The sequence below is a fragment of the Mandrillus leucophaeus genome, unplaced genomic scaffold (genome assembly GCF_000951045.1).
Source record: "Mandrillus leucophaeus isolate KB7577 unplaced genomic scaffold, Mleu.le_1.0 Scaffold1067, whole genome shotgun sequence".
Lineage (NCBI taxonomy): Eukaryota > Metazoa > Chordata > Mammalia > Primates > Cercopithecidae > Mandrillus > Mandrillus leucophaeus.
The window spans coordinates 343,239-363,455 of record NW_012098843.1 but is presented as its reverse complement, the minus strand read 5'-3'; the positions used below and the strand labels follow the sequence as shown (position 1 = coordinate 363,455).

The 20,217-nt window shown below is 38.9% G+C and overlaps 1 protein-coding gene across 3 annotated transcripts in view; it reads left to right on the top strand.

Annotated features, from left to right (window-relative positions):
* The window catches only part of NCOA7 (nuclear receptor coactivator 7), a 160,552-nt gene that overhangs the window by 83,614 nt on the left and 56,721 nt on the right, over positions 1-20,217 (top strand). For all 3 annotated transcript variants that reach the window (XM_011985016.1, XM_011985024.1, XM_011985032.1), the window contains one exon: positions 17,669-17,748. In XM_011985016.1, the coding sequence (XP_011840406.1) occupies positions 17,669-17,748 (80 nt within the window). The remainder of the gene's footprint in view (positions 1-17,668; positions 17,749-20,217) is intronic.

Below are 20,217 nucleotides of genomic sequence, written 5' to 3'. Positions count from 1 at the left end.
TTTTTTTTTTAAATACTGAGTCTCACTCTGTCACCCAGGCTGGAGTGCCATGGCACAATCTCAGCTCACTGCAATCTCTGCCTCTGGGGTTCAAGTGATTCTTCTGCCTTAGCCTCGCGAGTAGCTGAGATTACAGGTGCACGCCATAATGCTTGGCTAATTTTCATTCTTTTAGTAGAGTCGGGATTTCACCATATTGGCCAGGCTGTTCTTGAACGCCTGACTTCAAGTGATCCACCCACTTTGGCCTCCTAAAGTGCTGGGATTACAGGCGTGATGCACTGCAGCCGACCCCAAAGTGTATGCTTTTTTTTTTTTTTTTAGTGATTTCTCACTGTATTAGGATAGCCTTTTTATGTGGTATACTCTGTCGCGTGTGTAATGCTGAGTCTGAAACAATGCCCTTCATTCTTTACCTGACTGATTCTTTCTTGACTTAACAAAATCAGCTCAATCATCGTTTCTTCCAGAAGCCCTCCTTGTCCCTGTCCAGGTTAGACTGCCTTTCTGCATTGTTATTATGGATGTACTTGATTACCTATGTACAGGCTGGGGTGACTTAGGCCCTAGAGTATTAGCTTTGTGTAGTGTCTTCAGCGTGACAGGTGCTCTTTAAGTGTGCATTGAAAGGAATAATTAATACGTACATAAATGAATACTCTATTTTTAATTGTTGGAGTTTCAAGAAAACTCTGGAAGAGCATAGGTAATAATGTAGTCATTGGGTCAGAAGTATCCTGTGATTTTATTTGGTAGCAATAAGTAAAGAAATGTGGCCAGGCTCAGTGGTTCACACTTGTAATTTTACCCAGCACTTTGGGAGGCTGAGGTAGGAGGATCACTGGAGGCCGGGAGTTCAAAGCCAGCTCGGGCAATGTACAAGATCCTGTCTCTACAAAATATACATTAGCCAGGCGTAGTGGCATACGCCTATAGTCCCAGCTACTTGGGATGCTGAGGTGAGAGAATTGCTTGAGTCCAGGAGTTGGAGGGTACACTAATATACTGCACTGCAGGCTGAGTGACAGAGCGAGACACTGTCTCTGAAACAAACAAACAAAAAAGAAATGCCATTAAAGTTTATCATCTCTCAAGAATGACAATGATAGCAACCGGTTTGGAGGTTTGAGGCATTTCCTCAGGATAACCCAGTGCTTAGATAAAACCTCTAGGTGAAATTCCAGGGTTCCTTGACCTTTTCCAAATCTGACTAGAGTTGACAAACTCTCATCTTGGCAGGTTTGCTGACTCTCCCAGCATCTGACCTGGCGTGTTTCTCAGTCCCATCCCAAGGTGATGTTCTCTACCACTAGATGGAGCATCAGACCTCAAGTCAAGAGCATCTCAGTTCACTGCTGCTTTTGGTGGCTCTAGTCTAGGAGGGAAGGGGAGACTTTGCCATTGCATGCCAGCCTGGGTGACAAGAGTGAAACTCTGTCTAAAAAGAAAAAAAAAGAAAGAAAATGGGAGGATCTCGTTGACTTGTTAAGGATTTGGGATTTACCTTGTAGTCAGTGAAGAGCCATTGGAGGAGAATGTCAAGAGAAAAGGAAATTCTCTACTTTTTGTTTGCTCTATATTTAGTTTACCATCAATTCTGTGATTAATCTAACATGAAGACAGGCTGTGCTGGTCTGAGACTAGGGCTTAGGGGAAGGAGCACACTGCAGCAACACACAGCAGCATTTGATGGTCAGTATAGTGTGTGAGGGAGAAATAAAAACAGAGTCAAAAATTGATAGACTAGGAAGCTCAAGAAGGAGGAAAGAAGATAATGAATTTATGTTTGGAGATGTTTTTGAGGTGCCAGGTAGATTTGTCTAGAGGGGCCTAAATTTCAGGTGAAAGGCCTACAAATTGCTACTTACAGGTGTCAGATGAATCCACATGTGTAAAACAAAAGTAATCCAGTGAACATACAGAGAGCCAAAATGAAAAGTTAATGGACAACAAATAATAATGAATGTATAGGAAAAAAGACTAGGAGGATATATAACAGTATGTTGATAGTTGTTTTCTCTGCTTACAGAAATTGCAAGGCAGATTTTTTTGTATATTATGTATAGTTATTTTTAATATTAATCAGAAAATAAAGAGTTGAAAATAAAGTAAAAGTAAGAGCTTTGCAAAAATCAAAAGCATTAGACAAATATGAAGTTCTATAAGCAATATATAACAAAATAATTACTTTCTGTAGGTATCTATTCCACATCTGTAACATCATCTGCCTGATCTAAAGAAGTGTATTTTGACAAAATAATGTTTTCACTTGTGAAATTACTTTTATCTGTGCCTCACTTAATCCTTGGGTAAGAAGTCATTGCTATCTCCTGACACTTAGGAAAACACAACAGTTGAGATACTAATAAAGGATGCTTCGGAAAGATTGAGTCACTAGAATTGCCTCATAACAACATGGTGCTGATTCTAAAAATGCTTTGCTTTTGAGAGGGGAGTAGGAGAAAGGAAGTGGAGAGATTATATTGAGGCAGATGGCATCAGATAAATCTAGATCCAACACCTAGCGCAGCACCTGGCACACAGTAAGCATCAAAAAATCCTTCTAGAATGAGTGAACTGAGCCATTTTGTGCTTTCATTTGTGTTTACTAATATATTAAGTACTCCTTTTTCATTTATTCTGTTTGTGTAAACTCAAGGAATTTTTTGGTGATAATGTGTCTTAATATATTTTTCAAAATTTGTTATTAAGTTAAATTTGATACAAGCACCTTGGAATGTTTATAAATGTATTAAAAGATGTTTGGTCTATATTAAAATATCAAAATGTATTAAATTGACATGAACAATATCATAGGATACTTTTTCTTTTTCTTTTTGTTGAGACAGAGTCTTGCTCTGTTGCTCAGGCTAGAGCGCAGTGGCACAATCTCAACTCACTGCAACCTCTGCCTCCCAGGTTCGAGTGATTCTCATGCCTCAGCCTCCCAAGTAGATGAGATTACAGGCACACGCCACCACACCTACCTAAGTTTTGTATTTTTAGTATAGACAGGGTTTCACCATGTTGGCCAGGCTGGTCTCCAACTCCTGACCTCAAGTGATCCACTTACCTTGGCCTCCCAAAGTGCTGGGATTACAGGCGTGAGCCACGGCACCCTGCCTGGATTCTGGATTATGAATTCCTGGATTAAAGGAATTCATTATTTCTTAAACTTAGAATAGTGAACATCTTTGCTTCTAAGAATATGGAGATAGAAATGGAAATTTTCCAAATATAGGTAAAATTTCAGTGTAGGGAAGTTCTTCATTTGAAACATAGCTGTGCAGCCATAAGATTGGAAAGAGATGGACACATTTTATAAATAAGGGGGGACAAGACTAAATTGGGATAAAATATATTATAATTATGTAATGTGTTAATATAAAAGGTGAATACCAAGATCTTGGATAGTGAAGTTGAATTTTAAGAAAATTATACTTGGGAGGTCATTATAACAAACATAAAAGACTTAAATAAGAGGGCATAGCTCATTTTTTGATTATCATAGTCAAAGATTTATTTAAAGAGAACCTCTACAGTACAAAGAATGAATTTAGCTTTCAGTATAAAATCTGTAATGTCTATATTAATCATTTCAAATCATAGTTTTTCCTCCTGAACTCTAAAGAAACTTAAAAAAATAAATGAAATCCTTTACTTTTCCTTTGATATCTGTTTCGGTTTTTCGACAATATGGAAGTAACAGACTACTAAGTTATTTCTCACAAAGGCAACCCGACACTTTTCCATAGACAGATTACTTTTTCTTAATGTTTTTTTCCTAACTACACATGTGAAGATTTCATGTCCATCATTTGTCTTTGTTTTACATAGCAAGTTCAGAGAGCCAAAGTTATGTTACATTTGATTAATCAATTTCTAAACATAAACAGGTCAAACCACAAGTGTCTAATAACATTGCTCTTCTGTTCGAAAGTAATGATCATCCTGGTACTTTAAATCTTAGAAAATGAAAGAATACAGGATTAAAATGGACTTTCACGTAGAAAAAGGATGCTAAGAATCCAATTAATATATTTTTTTAATCAAGCAGAATGGGCTTAAGGGATTTGGGTGTAAAATAAATGGAAATTATTTGGATGAAAATAGTTAGGCCTGTACTTCTTGAGGCCGTCAGTGAAGTCAAATTAGTGTTTTCTTGACCCACCTGGGTGGTGAGAGGACAAACCTGAGGTGTGCCCCCAGAATGCATGCAGTGTGGCTGAAGGAATGAAAGTGATAAGAGAAGCCGGGCACAGTGGCTTATGCCTATAATCCCAGCACTTTGGGAGGCCGAGGTGGGTGGATCACCTGAAGTCGGGAGTTCGAGACCAGCCTGACCAATGTGGAGAAACCCTGTCTCTACTAAAAATACAAAAATTAGCTGGACATGGTGGCACATGCCTGTCATTCTAGCTACTCAGGAGGCTGAGGCAGGAGAATCGCTTGAACCCGGGAGGCAGAGGTTGCAGCGAGCCAAGATTATGCCATTGCTCTCCAGCCTGGGCAATAAGAGTGAAATTCCATCAAAAAAAAAAAAAAAAAAAGAAAGTGATAAGAAGACGACAGATATGGGAGGTGTAAATGAAGAGTCTGAGGATCAAAGGTGTTCTTGGTGAAGAGGACAGAACCTCGGGAGTAGAAGCAGTCATCAAAGCTGGAATCAGATAAGAAGATGCTTTAATGAGCTAAGACTCATGCCTAAGTGGAGAAATAAGAACTTACCTTAGGCAGAATTATGGGGAATACTCAGTCCTCTGAATAACTGTAGCAAATCTTTCAGGTCATGAGTAAATGATGAAGAGATGATCTTTTAAAAACATTATCTACAAAGGAGCAAAGAAAAACATTAGAAACAGACTTCTTCATTAGTGGTAAATGCCAGAGGAATTAAAATCTCTTCAGACTTGTAAGGCAAAAGCTGTTTTTCAAGGTCAAAGACAAGACATTCTCAGACATAGAAGGATTGAGGAAAGAGATCTTTTGTGTCATAGATTACCTTAAACAAATTTGTGAACAAATTAGGTCATTTTGGCAGTGCCCATGTGAATGGCGTTTTTGCCATTGTGGGCTTCAGTGGACTGTTGCTGCTTTTTTTTTTTTTTCCTCTTCTTTTCTGTTTTCTACATTTTCACTTTTGAAAATGTTTGATAACATTTTCAACATAATTGACTTTTCCATTCACACTGTTTGCAAAAACTACTTTACTTGTGGCTAGGTGTGGTGGCTCATGCCTCTAATCACAGCACTTTGGGAGGCCGAAGCAAGCAGATCACCTGATCAAGATCATCCTGGCCAACATGGTGAAACCCCGTCTCTACTGAAAATTCAAAAAAATTAGCTGGATGTGTGGTGCATGCCTGTAGTCCCGGCTACTCGGGAGGCTGCGGCAAGAGAACCGCTTGAACCCAGTATGCGGAGGTGGCAGTGAGTCAAGATTGCGTCACTGCACTCTAGCCTGGGCAATAGAGTGAGACTTCGTCTCAAAACAAAACAAAACCAAAAAAAATGAAAAAAAACCTGCTTTACTTAAAAACTAAAAATATTGGCCGGATGCAGTGGCTCACACCTGTAATCCCAGCACTTTGGGAGGCCAAAGCGGGCGGATCACGAGATCAGGAGATCGAGACCATTCTGGCTAACACGGTGAAACCCCGTTTCTACTAAAAAAAAATTCAAAAAATTAGCCAAGTGTGCTGACAGGCGCCTGTAGTCCCAGCTACTAGGGAGGCTGAGGCAGGAGAATGGCGTGAACCTGGGAGGCGGAGCTTGTAGTGAGCCGAGATCATGCCACTGCATTCCAGCCTGAGCAACAGAGCGAGACTCCGTCTCAAAAAAAAAAAAAAACCAAAAAATATTAAACATATGGTAAACCATGTTCTATAGAAAATTGTTCCAAAAGAAAAAAGGAATTTAGAATCTAGAAATCAGTTATATTTCCTTAGAAACCCCAGTAGTTAGGGAGCATGAGTGTTCACAATTAAGTAACTGTAAAATAAACACCCCTGAGGACACCTGTGACTGCACCAGCTTTGTTTCAAGGGACACTCCTTTCCTGACCTCACAGCCCCAGCACTCTCATTAACACAATGTTTTGTAACCCATTCTTGTCATTGTTGGAACAAAAGGTAGAGTCACTATGCAAGAGCAACTGTATCTTAACAAGCCTGTCCTACTGCATATGAACTTGAACTCAGAGTTTAGTTCCATTATAATCATAGTGGTTTGCATAATGCAAATGTCATACCCTACTTAATCTGTCTTGTTATATTCACTTGCATTATAAAAAATCTCATTGTAAAAGAAATGCCCAAATGTGGTTTGGGCTGAGGGAAAGACAACAGATTAACTAAGTACAGTCAGTGGTGTTAAGCTTTGAAAAATTAAATTAGAAGTAAACTAGGAAGGATAAAAGAGGAAAAATACTCTAATTCTGTCTTTGTTTGGGCTACTCTATCCACAAAATACCATATAACTGAGTGGCTTATAAAATAACAGACACGTATTTCTCACAGTTCTGGAGGCTGGAAAGTCCCAGATTAAGGCACTGGCAAATGTGGAGTGTGTTGAGAGCCCATATCCTCATAGACCACCATCCTCTCACCCTGAGCTCACATGGTAGAAGGGTCTTTGGCCTCTTTTATAGGGGCAATAATCCCAGCCATGAGAGTACTGCCGAGATAACCTAACCACCTCTCAATGGCCCCTTTTCCTAATACCACACGCTTATGGGTGAGGATTTCAACATATGAATTGTGGGGGGACATAACATTTAAATCTTAGCAAATACATTGATGGCTGAAGAGTGATGTGGTCAGGTTTTTTTTGGAGGGCAATTTGGCCATTTTTATCAAGACCCTTTTGGCATACTCTTTGACCCAATAATTCTGTTTTTAATAATTCATCCTGAGTAGTCATGAGCATATTAGAAGATTTAACTGCAGTAACTATCATTGCATTGTTTAAAATAGCAGGAAAATGAAAAATAACATAAATGATATAAAATGGAATTACTATGTGCCATTTTAAAATGAAGAAGAAAAATAGTTAATGATATGGGAAATTTTCACCAAATACTACAGTAAAAAAGTGGGTTGACAATGGTTGCTGATTATGATTCCATTTTTGTTTAAAAAAATAATTCACCTACATACATATAAAAAGAGGTATGGAGAGTTTCTAGAAGTATATTCACCAGAATACCAACATTGGTCTCTCTGATTGGAGGGAAAATGAATGACCTTTATTTATTTATTTTTATTTGTGTGTCTAAATGGCTGCCATAGTCTGAATATTTGTGTCCCCCCCACCCAACCCCAAATTTATATGTTGAAATCCTACTCCCCAATGTGATAGTATCAAGAGGAGGGATCTTTAGGAAGTAATGAGGCCATATGGGTGGCAACCTCATGATTGGGATTAATATTCTTAGAAAACAGACTTCAGAGAGCTGCCTGGTTGAGAACGCGCTGTCTACGAACCAGGATGAGGGGAAAATATGCCGAGTTTGCCAGTGCCTTGATGTTGGACTTCCCAGTGTCCAGAACTCTGGGAAATAAATTCCTGTTGTTTATAAGCCACCAGTTTAGGGTATTTTGTTATAGCAGCCTGAATGTACTAAGACAATGGCTGTATATAGTTTTGATTCATGTGAAATTGGCTTTCTTATTTCTTCTGTTTTCTTCTGGAGTGTTAATGTGCACAGTTAGGTCCTTGATCCATTTATGAAAAGAAAAAGCTGTTTTCAGAAAAGTATTTTGGAGGGTGGGAAAGAGGGTGAGAAAAGGAGGAGAAGCAGCATCAGACATAAGGAAGAACAGAAAGAACTATTTTCCATGAATATCTCCTTTGTGTTAGATCCCTTATTTCACTATTTAATTTAGGACTTATCATGATCTGCTACAAAACATGTAGCCTATTTTACAAATGTAAAAACTGAGAAGCTGAGTAACTGGCTAGGGATCCACCGTCGGCTAGCATGGAGCCAGGATTCATACCCTGCCCTCTTTGGCACCAAAGCCTGAGTTTTTTCCACAAACAAGGAGGACCTTCTCCATGCTGAGTGCAGTAGTACATTCTAGAGCAAAACGTTTTATAAGATCGATAACTTCCCTGTGCTTTAAGCACTTGCGTTTTAGATTTTACCACAGTATGACTCATTTTAGTCGAGGACTGTGTTGCCTGTGACTTGCTTGAAAGAAGGAAGGTAACATGTACTGCATGACATTTTCCTTTGTGCCACAGGTTAAAACAGAGTTCATATTGAGTATAGGGTTCATTCTTCCCTGACACATCTTTTTTTAAAAAATGTAATGGTAGCAGCTTATACTTTATAAAGTGCTACATAACAATACTGAATGTTTTAATTGTGCTTTTTATAGAGTCAGGTCAATAATTTGAGAAGTGTGCATTGCCAATAGAGAAGATGTTATTTCTTTTTAAAATGTATTTATTTATTTTATGTTTTTTAAAGACAGGGTCTTTCTCTCTGTGTTTTCCAGGCTGGAGTGCAGTGGTGCAATCATAGCTCACTGTATTCTTATCTCCTGGGCTCAAGTGATGCTCCCACCTCAACCTTCCATGTAACCGGGACTATAGGCATGTAGCACCACGCTTGGCTGATTTTTTGTATTTTCTTTCTTTCTTTCTTTTTTCTCTTTTGTAGACACAGGGTCTCCTCATCTTACTCAGGCTGGTCTTGAACTCCTGTCCTCAAGCAATTCTCCCACCTCAGCCTTCCAGTGTTCTGGGATTACAGATGTGAGCCACTGCACCCAGCCAAGAAGATATTTCTTTAGGCAAATACAAGTGCTCTATTTTCTTCAAAGACATAGGACTTTAGGCCAGGCACGGTGGCTCACACCTGTAATCCCAGCACTTTGGGAGGCCAAGGTGGGCAGATCAACTGAGGTTGGGAGTTTGAGACCAGCCTGACCAACATGGAGAAATGACATCTCTACTAAAAATACAAAATTAGCCGGGCATGGTGGCACATGCCTGTAATGCCAGCTACTTGCGAGGCTGAGGCAGGAGAATCGCTTGAACCCGAGAGGCAGAGGTTGTGATGAGCTGAGATCATGCCATTGCACTCCAGCCTGGACAATAAGAGTGAAACTCCATCTCAAAAAAAAAAAAAGAAAAAAAAAGACATATAACTTTATTTTTTGCTATTCAATCTTGAATCTGTCTGTATTGATTTGAGAGTGGTCCAAATTTTTCTCCAAATCTTAGCCATTATTCATCTAGCTTCACTTAATTATAATCCCTAAAGTCCCTTGAGCCCTTACTGTGCACATTGCAAAGTGCTTTTTCTGAATCACCTTATCAAATTCTTACGGTAACTCTTTGGGAATTCAGTAGTATCCCCATTTTGTGCACTGGGAGACTGTCTTTAAGTTACTTCCCCAAGGTTACCTAGTGAGCAGATGGTAGACCAGGACTCTCATTCACAGTCCATCTGATGCCAGAACCTTCCCTCCAACATTAAGTTACATTATATTTATGGGGAAAACCAGCCTCTTCTCATTTATAATGGTGCTTTTATTTTCACCAAATTTCTGTTTTTTGGTGATATCACTGCAATGTTTTAATTGCTGTGGCTTTATAATCATGTATTTCAACATCAGTAGACTGTGCTTACCCTCACTTCTCTTTGAAAAATAATTTTGGATAGTCTTATATATTTATGCTTCTAGATAAGCATGGTTTTCGATTTGGAAAGTGTTCCTTTGCCATAAAACATTATTTTTTATTTAAATTGCATTTAAACATTAATTTGAAAAAAGTGAAATATTCATTTAAAGATGAGATTTCCTACTTAGGAGTATTCTGTCCATTTAGACACTTCAGTTAAGCATTTTAATTTTCTTTATATATATCTTGTCATTGTCTTGTTATACTTATTCCTAGATGTTACATAGTTTGATACCACTTTACCTGGGACTTTTCCGATTACACTTCTGTTACAAAAATTTAAAAAATTATTATATCTGGCCACCTTAGCGAACAACTTTGTGAATTTTTGACATTTTCATGATAATATTGGTTCTTTACGCAGATAATTATGTTATCCACTAATGACCACATTTTCATTTCTTTTCAGTATTTAAAACTTTTCATCTGGTGCTTTGACTAGATTTCAGAACAAAGTTGGGTATAAACCATAAATTGATGTTAGTAATGTTTTATTTTTTAAAAAATTACTTTTGCTTTTGGTTTCTGATGTAAGAGCTCATCTCAGTTTATACAGGTGTATTTTAGGAGAGGTTAGAAGAGTGCTTCATTTCTCAAGAGACGTTGAGCGTGTGGGTACCTGTAGCGCATTCGGGCACAGAGATTGCCTTGTGGTGCTGTGCAAGGTAACCTCTGATGAGTGGCAGGGATTCCCTCTTTATCCTGGAGTTTCCATTATGTTTGTAGTGTTGCTGCTTTTATCTCCACTACAAGGCTTTTTTCTTTATGACCTGAAATACTTGTGGTTTAGCCTCATATTAGGTTCGCCTCTATGTTGTACTTTAGTGGATACCACTAAATTGGTGGGTACCATGTGCAGAAACCTTAAAAACTTTGCTAGAATTGCTCTTAGGCAATTTAGGCCTTTCCTAGCACAGCTGAAACCAAAGAAAGGGGGTGGAGCTCATGCAGTGCCTGTGGGTATTTTTCCCTCTCCTCACCTGGAATCTTCCTTCCAGAAAGCTGGGGGTGGGGCCTCACCAGTGCTGTGTTTAGGTAATAAGCCCATTTCTGTAGACCTGGAAGTGACATCGTGAAGTCATTCAGTTTTCATTCCTATGAAGAAACTCTTTTTCATATATACTCTTTAGCATTGCATTGCTTTTTCAGAAGCATATTTCTAGTGACTATCAGAATAAAAATTCATCATTAAAGAAGTTCACTCTATTCATAGTTTTCTAACAGTTGGAATTTTTTTGTTCTTTTAAAAAAATACAATAATGGCTGTTTAATTCGTTAAATGCTTTTTTAGCATTTATCAAAATGATCAGATTCTTTTTCTCCTTTAAACAATTTATAAAGCTTTATCATATTAATACTATGTCACTGCTGTATTTCTAGATGAAACCTTTTTGCTCATGGTTTATGATTGTTTTAACATACTACTCTATTCAAATTGCTATTTACTTATGTTGACTACATTATTATTAATAACAATAGCATTTGTTAAGCATGTGCTCTGTGCCAGGCTCTGAGATGAACACTGTATGAATCAGCTTAATTTTCTCAACATTTCATTTTACAGATAAACTGATGCACAAAGATTTCAGCTAACTTGATTAATATCACACGGCTATGAAAATGTGTCAGGGTTGCTAGTTAAACCCAGCTCATTTTGACCCCTAAACCAAACTGTGATCAGAAAGGTGTTTGATGACGTAAGTGAGATGGTACATGACTTGATTTTATAATTAATACCATCACACTGCTTCAGCAATCATAGCTGAATGGATCAGTTTCTATTGTAGGGACATGCCTGTCATTGGAAACAGATTCTCCTGTTCATAAATCAGGGTACCTCTTTCTTTGAAAAATCTAGAGAGACACAGACAATTTTTGCCTCTTTGAATTCCCTTCATTTGGAGGTCATAGAAACTATCCTTTAGAGTTACTGGTGATCCTGTGCTGTCAGCCTCCCGAACCCCATTCAGATGCTCTTACGATAGAAATAGATGGAGGAGAGAGCTGGTCGTTCATGGGTGAGTAAAGAAAGAAGGGGCACATAGTAAGTGTAAGCCCCATGCAGAACTGATCCTGATATAATTTAGAAACCTGATAATTTTCCAAACTTCTGTTTGTGCTTGTTCAGATACTTGTTAATAACAGAAAAAAGGCTACATACTATCTTTTCTTCCATTCCTGTATCTAAGTAGAAATTATGGAATCAAGATCCAGGGAGTTCACAGATGTCTGTATGATTCTGTTTTCAAGCACAATAATGAATCATGTCCACTGTCCTGACTTCACCCAGTCCCCAGGGGCCTGTGACAGGAGCCAGATGCTCCAGTTTGAAGGACATTATGTATTGACTTGTTCTTGCTGGTTTTTCTCAGAACCAGCGTATCTAGGCAGTTCGTTTCTTGATACCCTCCCCAGTCTTCCCCCCACCAGCATACTCAATGTCCACATCTCACATCACTACTTCAGTACTCAAAAATCTCTTATTTGAACCTCAATTTCTTTTGTTGTCTTTTCCCACAGATCTGTTCTCCAATTGTGACAGGCAGACTAATGACCCCCTAAAGATGCCCATGTCCTATTTCCCCAAACCTGTTAGGTTACATAGCAAAGGTGAATCAAGGCTATAGATGAAATTGAGGTTGCTAATCAGCTGACCTGAAGGAGATTTTCCAGGGCTATCAGTGTGGCCCAGTGCAATCACAAGGGACCTTAAAAGTGAAAGGGAGGCAGGAGAGAGAGCATGACACAACTCAGGCAGCATTGCGGGTGAAAGCAGGGCCTTGGCTCGAGCTTCCTGCAAACGCAGAACTGGCTAGATATGCTGGTTCTGAGAAAAACCAGGGCTCAAGGCCCTGCTTCCGGGGCACAAAGTAGTCCACTTCCAAGAGTGAGAAAAGGCAAGGGAACCAGTCCTTCCCTACTCTGCCTCCAGAAGGAAAGTAGTGAGACCTATGCCAGACTTCTAACCTATGAAACTGTAAAATAATAAATCTGCGTTTATGCTTCATTTTGAGTCACAAATGTGTAGTAATTTGTAATAGCAGCAATAGGAAACTCATTCATCATGCCATTCCCCTAACTCTTCTGATATCTCACTACCTGTATCTCAGCCACTGCTCATCCAGCTCCAGCTGCCTTGCTCTGTATAACCACACAGGTAGCCACTTATTTGCTTACTTCTTATGTGGCCTGTTACCCTGGTGTTGAGACCCCACCCCAGAGTATAGTGTTACTTCTTAATGTTCACATTTTTGAAACCTCATTTTTGCCATAGTAACTCTTCCAAATCTCATTACTCTTACTCCCTCAATCATACCCTCACTGCACTACATTTTAGCAGATGACCTTACCCCTACTCTACTGATGATGTTGACAGCATCTGTCTTGAGCTCCCTTTACTTTCAGAACCTCTCTGTGAATTCCACTCATCCATTTCCAGGTTTCCATCTCTGGACCTCTGTTCAGCATTTCACAGTGTCAACACCACCTTCTTTTTTTCCATGGCCTCTGTGACATTGCATTCATTTTCCCATCCCTGTAATTGCTTTTCCCCCTTTATATCAGCCATATTTTTTTCAATCCTTAAATCAAGCCTTCTTTAGATTCTGTTCTCAAACTTCAGGCCTCCTCTTAAAATTTATTCTCTTGATGTCATAGCCTCATCCAAGACTTCAGTATCCCCGCTACAAGGGATACCTTCACATCTGGCTGTCATGCCCCTCCAGGCCCCAGGCATACTGCTAGGTAGCATCTTCTTTTAGCCCCAGTGCACGAAGAAAGAGGAGTCTTCTTTCTGTAAACTTGTATTGGGGATCGTCTCAGATGCAGGAGCTTAGAGTCTTGTGTTCTGGACACTCCAGGCCCTTTTTTGGGGTGACAAGGGGGATGGCAGGACTTATGAACAGGGCACCAAGATCCACTTGGGCTGAGGTAAACACAGGTACCCCATTCTTCCTTCCCATTCCAGCTCCTACCTCCAGGATTTATGCAGAAAGAAATGGGCTAGGCTGAAGGGCCTGTATTTTATTCTTCTAGGGTTTTTGTCAGTTTTATTACAGGTACTCCTTATTGGACTGGAGAAAACCTGCTTTGAAGACTTTATTTTAGAAGTGGGCAGGTATGAGGTTCAGTTGCTTTGCTGTAAATGGCTTCTGAAGGATACTCAGCCAACTTTCCCCTTGGCAGTAGATACTTTTATGTCATTTGCCTCAGGTTCTTGTACACAGGAGGAGGGTCAGAATTTGGATAGGTGGAAAGGTCTGTGAGGAGGCCTGAAGCCGGAAAGATCAGTGTCATTGGAAGACAGTTGCACCCTTTGGGATGGGCATGGATCCTTACCTAAAACGCTAGGGTTGGAGCACCATCCTAAAGCACAATGGAGTGGTCCTTTCCCATGGCAGCTCATGCCTCGTCCTAGATCTCACCAGGGCCAGAAGCCCCTCCAGTGCTTTGTGGACTATGTGCTGCAGAACCCAGTTCCCAGACACACAGGACTTCACTCATTGAGACACATAGTTTACCATCTTTTCAACTCACTGCAAAACAATTATTTCGGAAGCAATATGAAACTTTGCCTTGAGCTATAATGATATAAAGGCAATTAAATTAGATCCTCTTTGCTTCTCTATTGAGCCAACTGTAAAACATAGTATTTGCCTTGTGGCTTTGGCAGGTGCACATGATTTGCCTAGTGTGATGTTACATCAGTGAAAAGTGTTGCCTCACAATCAAACTTATCAGGCTTATTCATCTGTACTGAAAGGTTTATTCAACCATATATACAAGACAAGGCCAGGTGCAGTGGTTCCCACCTATAATCCCACCACTTTGGGAGGCCAAGGTGGGCAGATCACTTGAGCACAGGAATTTGAGAACAGCCTGAGCAACATGGTGAAACTCCATCTCTCCAAAAAAATGCAAAAATTAACCTGGTGTGATGGCATGAGTCTATAGTCCCAGCCCCTCGGGAAGCTGAGGTGGGAGAATTGCTTGAGTCTTGGAGGTGAAGGTTGCAGTGAGTCATGTTAGTGCCACTGCACCCCAGCCTGGGTGACAGAGTGAGACCCTGTCTCAAAAAAAAGAAAAAAAAAGACATAAGACATTTAAGGATGGGTGGTACATCATGGTCTTTACCCCCATGATCTCAACATCTTAGACTCTGATGGGAAGGCATTTTTTGTTTTTTGTTTTTTTTTTCCGTTAGTAATACTACATGCTTGACATTTTTCTAACCTACCCACCTGTGGCAGTGGAAGGTAATTTAATTTTTGCACTAACTCAGGTGTACATTGTTAAGTTTATCCTGCAAGGCTTAGCCAACATGCATTTTTCTTTTGTAGCTGTGCAGTATGTAAACTGTCACAATTTGGTGGCTTTTAGTAGCGTTGCCCATTGGGACCAGAGATATCTAGCTACAGCTTATGGAAGGGCGTTGGCCAGAAGCTGCCAGACATGGGAAGAAGGAAGCATATTGTGGGCTCTAGAAATAGGAAGCTACCTACAAAATGATATAAAGAAACTATTCTGATAGCACGAAGACCTTAAGTGACAGCTGTTTATGATGACAGCAAGAAGGGCAGAAGTATGCAACAAAGAAAATGGAGCTGAGATATTAAAAGGAATGAACAACACTTAACCTAATCCCAAAAGAAACTATGGGGAAGAATTAACCTGGGGCATTCATCTTCCATGTAAACAAAGCAAAAGCAAACAATTAAGATTTTTCAGATTCTTTAGAAGGAAAGATGAGTATTGTTAATGTTTTATTGCTTCCCTGCCAAGAATTAAGCAAACCAGTTTTTACATTTTTTCCTTCCTAAGATGTGTAAAATATGGTGATTGCACTTTGGAATCTCCTGATCTGGAGATCTAAAAACGTAGTCAATAGTCCTGTCTTCCTGAAGTAATTTAGATGTGGTTGCCTGTAGGTATGGAGATCATTTCTTATAGTCTAGAGGAATGTTCAGGGTCTCTTTGGTTCCATGAATAGTTCTGATTTGAAGATATAGATGACTAGAACAGGACTGTAATGGAAGCATCTATTTAAGTTTTATTTTTTCCTCTTGGCTTTAATTTTTAAATAATATAGAGGAAATACTTAAAAGTCAGATAAATCCTATGTGAATTAACTATGTTCATGTTTCTATGTCACCCCTCAGTTTTCATCTGGGACCCCCATGTTTGTGATATAGATGAAATGATGTCATTGAGACATTTCCGTGTGTGTGTATGTGTGCTTGTAGGACCTCAGATATAGAGGGCTGAGTTAATCACCCTTCTCAGATCATGGTTTATGATTACTGATCGAAGCTCGGCTTCTTGTCATTTATCATTCATTCTCTTTTATTCTCATTCTGCACTCCCATTTCTTCCCCAACTCGACACTATTCTATTGTGTTCAATGTGTATAGGTTTTTATTTTTATGTACTTCTGAAAATTATTTGTGTGGTTTTTTTTTAGTGTCCATCTGTGATGTATGTTTAAAACAGATGGATACTAACATCCCATTCAGTTTTTCTTGATGTTAACCTGTTGACACTTTTGGTGTATATTTATGGCTTGTTATTTCTAATTGCTGGAATCTAATTGCTCTGGATTCCCAGAGCTTACCTACCATGCTTTATTTACCCTCTATCTCCTCACTGCCATAGATTATACTGTGATGAACATCCTCCAGCGGGTCCCTTATGGTGTACATAAAGTATCTACCTGTTGGGAAAGGATACTTATCTGTGAATTAAATTCCTAGGTCATATGAGCTATATATACTTAATTCTCTGGAATGACTGAACAGTTTACATTCCTTGTAGTGTTCACATTTCCATCAACATTGGAATTATACAGCTTTCTGATTTTACCAGGCTAGTATGTGTAAAATGATATATTGTTTTCATTCGCATTTTTCTGATCACATACAGGTTGGAGCATCTTTTCATGGTTAATTCAATTTTATATTCTTTTTGTCACATTTTTATCTATTGCAGTATGGTTCTGGGGTTTCTGATATCTGAATTAGTATATCAGGATATATTTAACCCTGACAGTTAGGTTGAATCATATGCAGGTGCCAATGGTTGGCCATTTTTGACCTATAAAAACAGCAAAATCTGACTGGGTGCGGTGGCTGACACCTGTAATCCCAGCACTTCAGAAGGCTGAGGCAGGCAGATCACCTGAGGTCAGGAGATCAAGACAGGCCTGGCCAACATGGTGAAACCCTGTCTCTACTAAAAATCCAAAAATTAGCCAGACGTGGTGGCGCACACCTGTAATCCCAGCTACTCGGGAGGCTGAGGCAGAAGAATTGCTTGAACTTGGGAGACAGAGGTTGCAGTGAGCCGAGATCATGCCACTGTGCTCCAGTCTGGGTGACAGAGTGAGACTCTGTCTCAAAAAAAGAAAAAACCAAAAAACCCCAAAAAAATAGTAAAATCCATGGTCCAACTTAGTATGTTGTTGGACGTATTCTTTTTGTTTTCATTGTTATAAATAGTATTACAGTGACCATATGCTGATATATAGCCTTTTTCTTCTTTTGAATTTGTTATTAGGATAAATTCCTAAGAGAAGGATTACTAAGTCAGAATGAACCTTTCTATGGTTATTGTTACATATTACCAAATCACTTTCTAAAAGGACTGTACTCATTTACATTAGGCATCATTTATATAGTAACTGCACTGGTTTTACTCTAACTTCATAATCATTATACATTATCATTTAAACCATTAGTAACTATAAACATTACCTCATGGTTTTTATTTATATTATTTAATTATAGTTAATGTTAATCATTTATTCAGGATGAATAGTGTGCTTTTATGAGTATGATCTATTTGTGCCCTGAGTCCATTTTCCTATTAATGTCTTTTTGTCAGTTGATTTGAAAGTGGGTTTTTATACATGGTAGTTTTACCCTGTCTTCAGTCCCTGAAAATGAAATTATTCATTTACATACAATTTATTCTTCAGATGACAATCAAAACAAAACACATGATAAAAAAGAGAAGAAGATGGTGGTTCAGAAGCCCCATGGGACTATGGAATACACTGTAAGTATAACCAAGGTGGTATAAATGTTTGTTAATAGCATTAGATTTATATAATGGTTTTCCCTCACACATCCTGCCCCTTGGCTGCATTCCTCTTGTGTACCCATTAAACAATGAAGCTTCTTAAGACCAGTTTTAGGTCATTTCTTTTTCCTCTATATTTTCTCCCGGGTCAATCTCAAATAAACCAGTGACTTGAGAATGTGAGGGTGATCTGCCTGCAACATCCATCACCCTGTTGATCACCAGCATTGCTTAGGCTGATCTGGCTGACTAGGTAGGAATCCCTTTCTTCCTCCACCACTCCATGTGCATCCCTATGGAGCTTGGATGAAGAGGATGACCTTCCCCAATAGAGGAGGACATTTCTTGGGTCATGGGTATTCCAGTAACTGTGTTGCCCTGTTAGAACCTCCAAACAAGCTGATGACTTGAATTATCTTTGATATAACAGGGACTACCACTTTTAGGTCATCAACCCAGACATTCTTTCTAAGTTCCAAAGCTATGTACTTACTTGGCAACTCAACATATCCACCTAGTCCTCCATGCTTGGTCCTCTTTCAGGAAACAATGACTCCATCATTCCTACATTTATGCAGGCTACAACTTAATTCTTGACATCTTCATCCCCTTACTCTTCATGTTTGTTACTACCTTCTGTGATTTTGCCCACCAGTCTAGGCCAGATCCCTTTTTTAACATTCTCATAGAATCGTGTTGCTTAACATAATTTATCTCAGTTTGACATTATTGATTCATTAGCATATCGTTATTTTAATCTGTATCTCATGTTTTAATTTATACATCCATGAAGAGAGATTAGACCTCTCTTTGTTCAGCATTATATTCCTCGTAGCTTGCAGGAATTCCCTACTGTAGAGCAGTAGATGAACAATGCTAGGTGTGTGTTCATTACTACAGCTCCACACTGTGTGCCATGTGCTCATCTCTGTGACTGCATCATAAGCTCCTGGAGGCCAGGAGTTGTTGTATCTTATGTATCCTAGGCTTGGCACAAAGTGGGCACTCAGTTGTAGATCTATTTTAATTCACTATTAAATAGCACTCTTGAGGAGTGTTCTCTTTGACTTCTAAGAAGAAATTAAGTGCTGTTGCCATTGCCTGGTTGTATTTTCCTAATGTGTACTTATTTTATAGTCATTATTTGTAAGCAATGTCAGACCCTATATAAGACAGGCAGCAAGATCTAATTCTTTGCTGGTGTTTCTTATGGAATAGTAAATCTGCAAGCCTCTGTAGAGTCACACTGAAGATCTCTGTCACAGGCTTTCATGCTCAATGCCCTGTGAGCATCTCTAGGCATCTTTCTAAAGTTTTTAAGCATAGTCATTTTTAGAAAGGATTTGGGATAATTATATTTTATATTACCGTTGTCTAAAATATACTGTTGGTCCTCATAACACCTAGAATAGTGCCTTACCTCAAAATAGGCACTCAAGAAGTATTGGACTCAATTATTTATTATTAATAACAATATTACTTCGAAAGCCATAATCATTAAGATCTGTATGTATTTGTCTAGCACCTTTATTCACATGCCCCTCCAAAGAATGGAGAGGTGCTTTTGCCAGGAGTTACTTCCTACAGTATGTACTGAACAATGTAGTGACCGTTAAAAAAAAAAAACAAAAAAAAACCCCTCCAAATTAATTAAATATTAACAAGTGATCAAATCAATAATGCAGGTATGCCTACCTCTTTGTTTTATTTTATGGAGATTAGTTTTATTTGGCAAGTTATTTTTGTGCTTGTCATTGGAAATAAAAGGTAACTCATATAAATTTGTGTTTAAAGAATCTGCTAGCACTTACCCGATTGCTTTTATTACTCCTGGGCTATGGATGATCAAGCATTCTGATTTCGTTTCAGTCACTTAATGATACCAACATCCCTCTCTGGGTCTGTGCCCTAATTCTACATATATATCTTATCTTTAATAACTGCAGATTGTTAAAGTTTTTCTCACTCTCTGATCCCCCTATACAGTGTATGTTTTATAAGCTTACTCATAAAAATGTGAATGTAGTATACAAATATATAATACAGTATTGAAAATATTTTTTAACTTTGTTTTTAGTGGAGATAGTTTTGCCTAGGGTAGAAGTAGGGGCCTATGTTGTTACTTTAGTGATTTAAAAAATTATACATACTACATATAACGTATCCTAACTTGTTCTAGAAAGGCTTTGAGGCTGTTTCAATGTAATCTGTAACCGTAAGCTTTGTTTAGTCTGAGACAGTTCATCTAGTAGTTGGACCTTTGATACTGAAGGCAGCGATGGATTTAATTCTCCTACGTCTCTACCCTTTCACCAGTCCACATCTTCCTTCAGCCTTCTCACATCTCCACATAATTCAAGGCTCACCTGGTGGAGCCAGTTCTGCTTACGAAGGACTTATACCGGTCTTGACCCAGGGCTATCAATAGGAACTTCTCAGTGACAT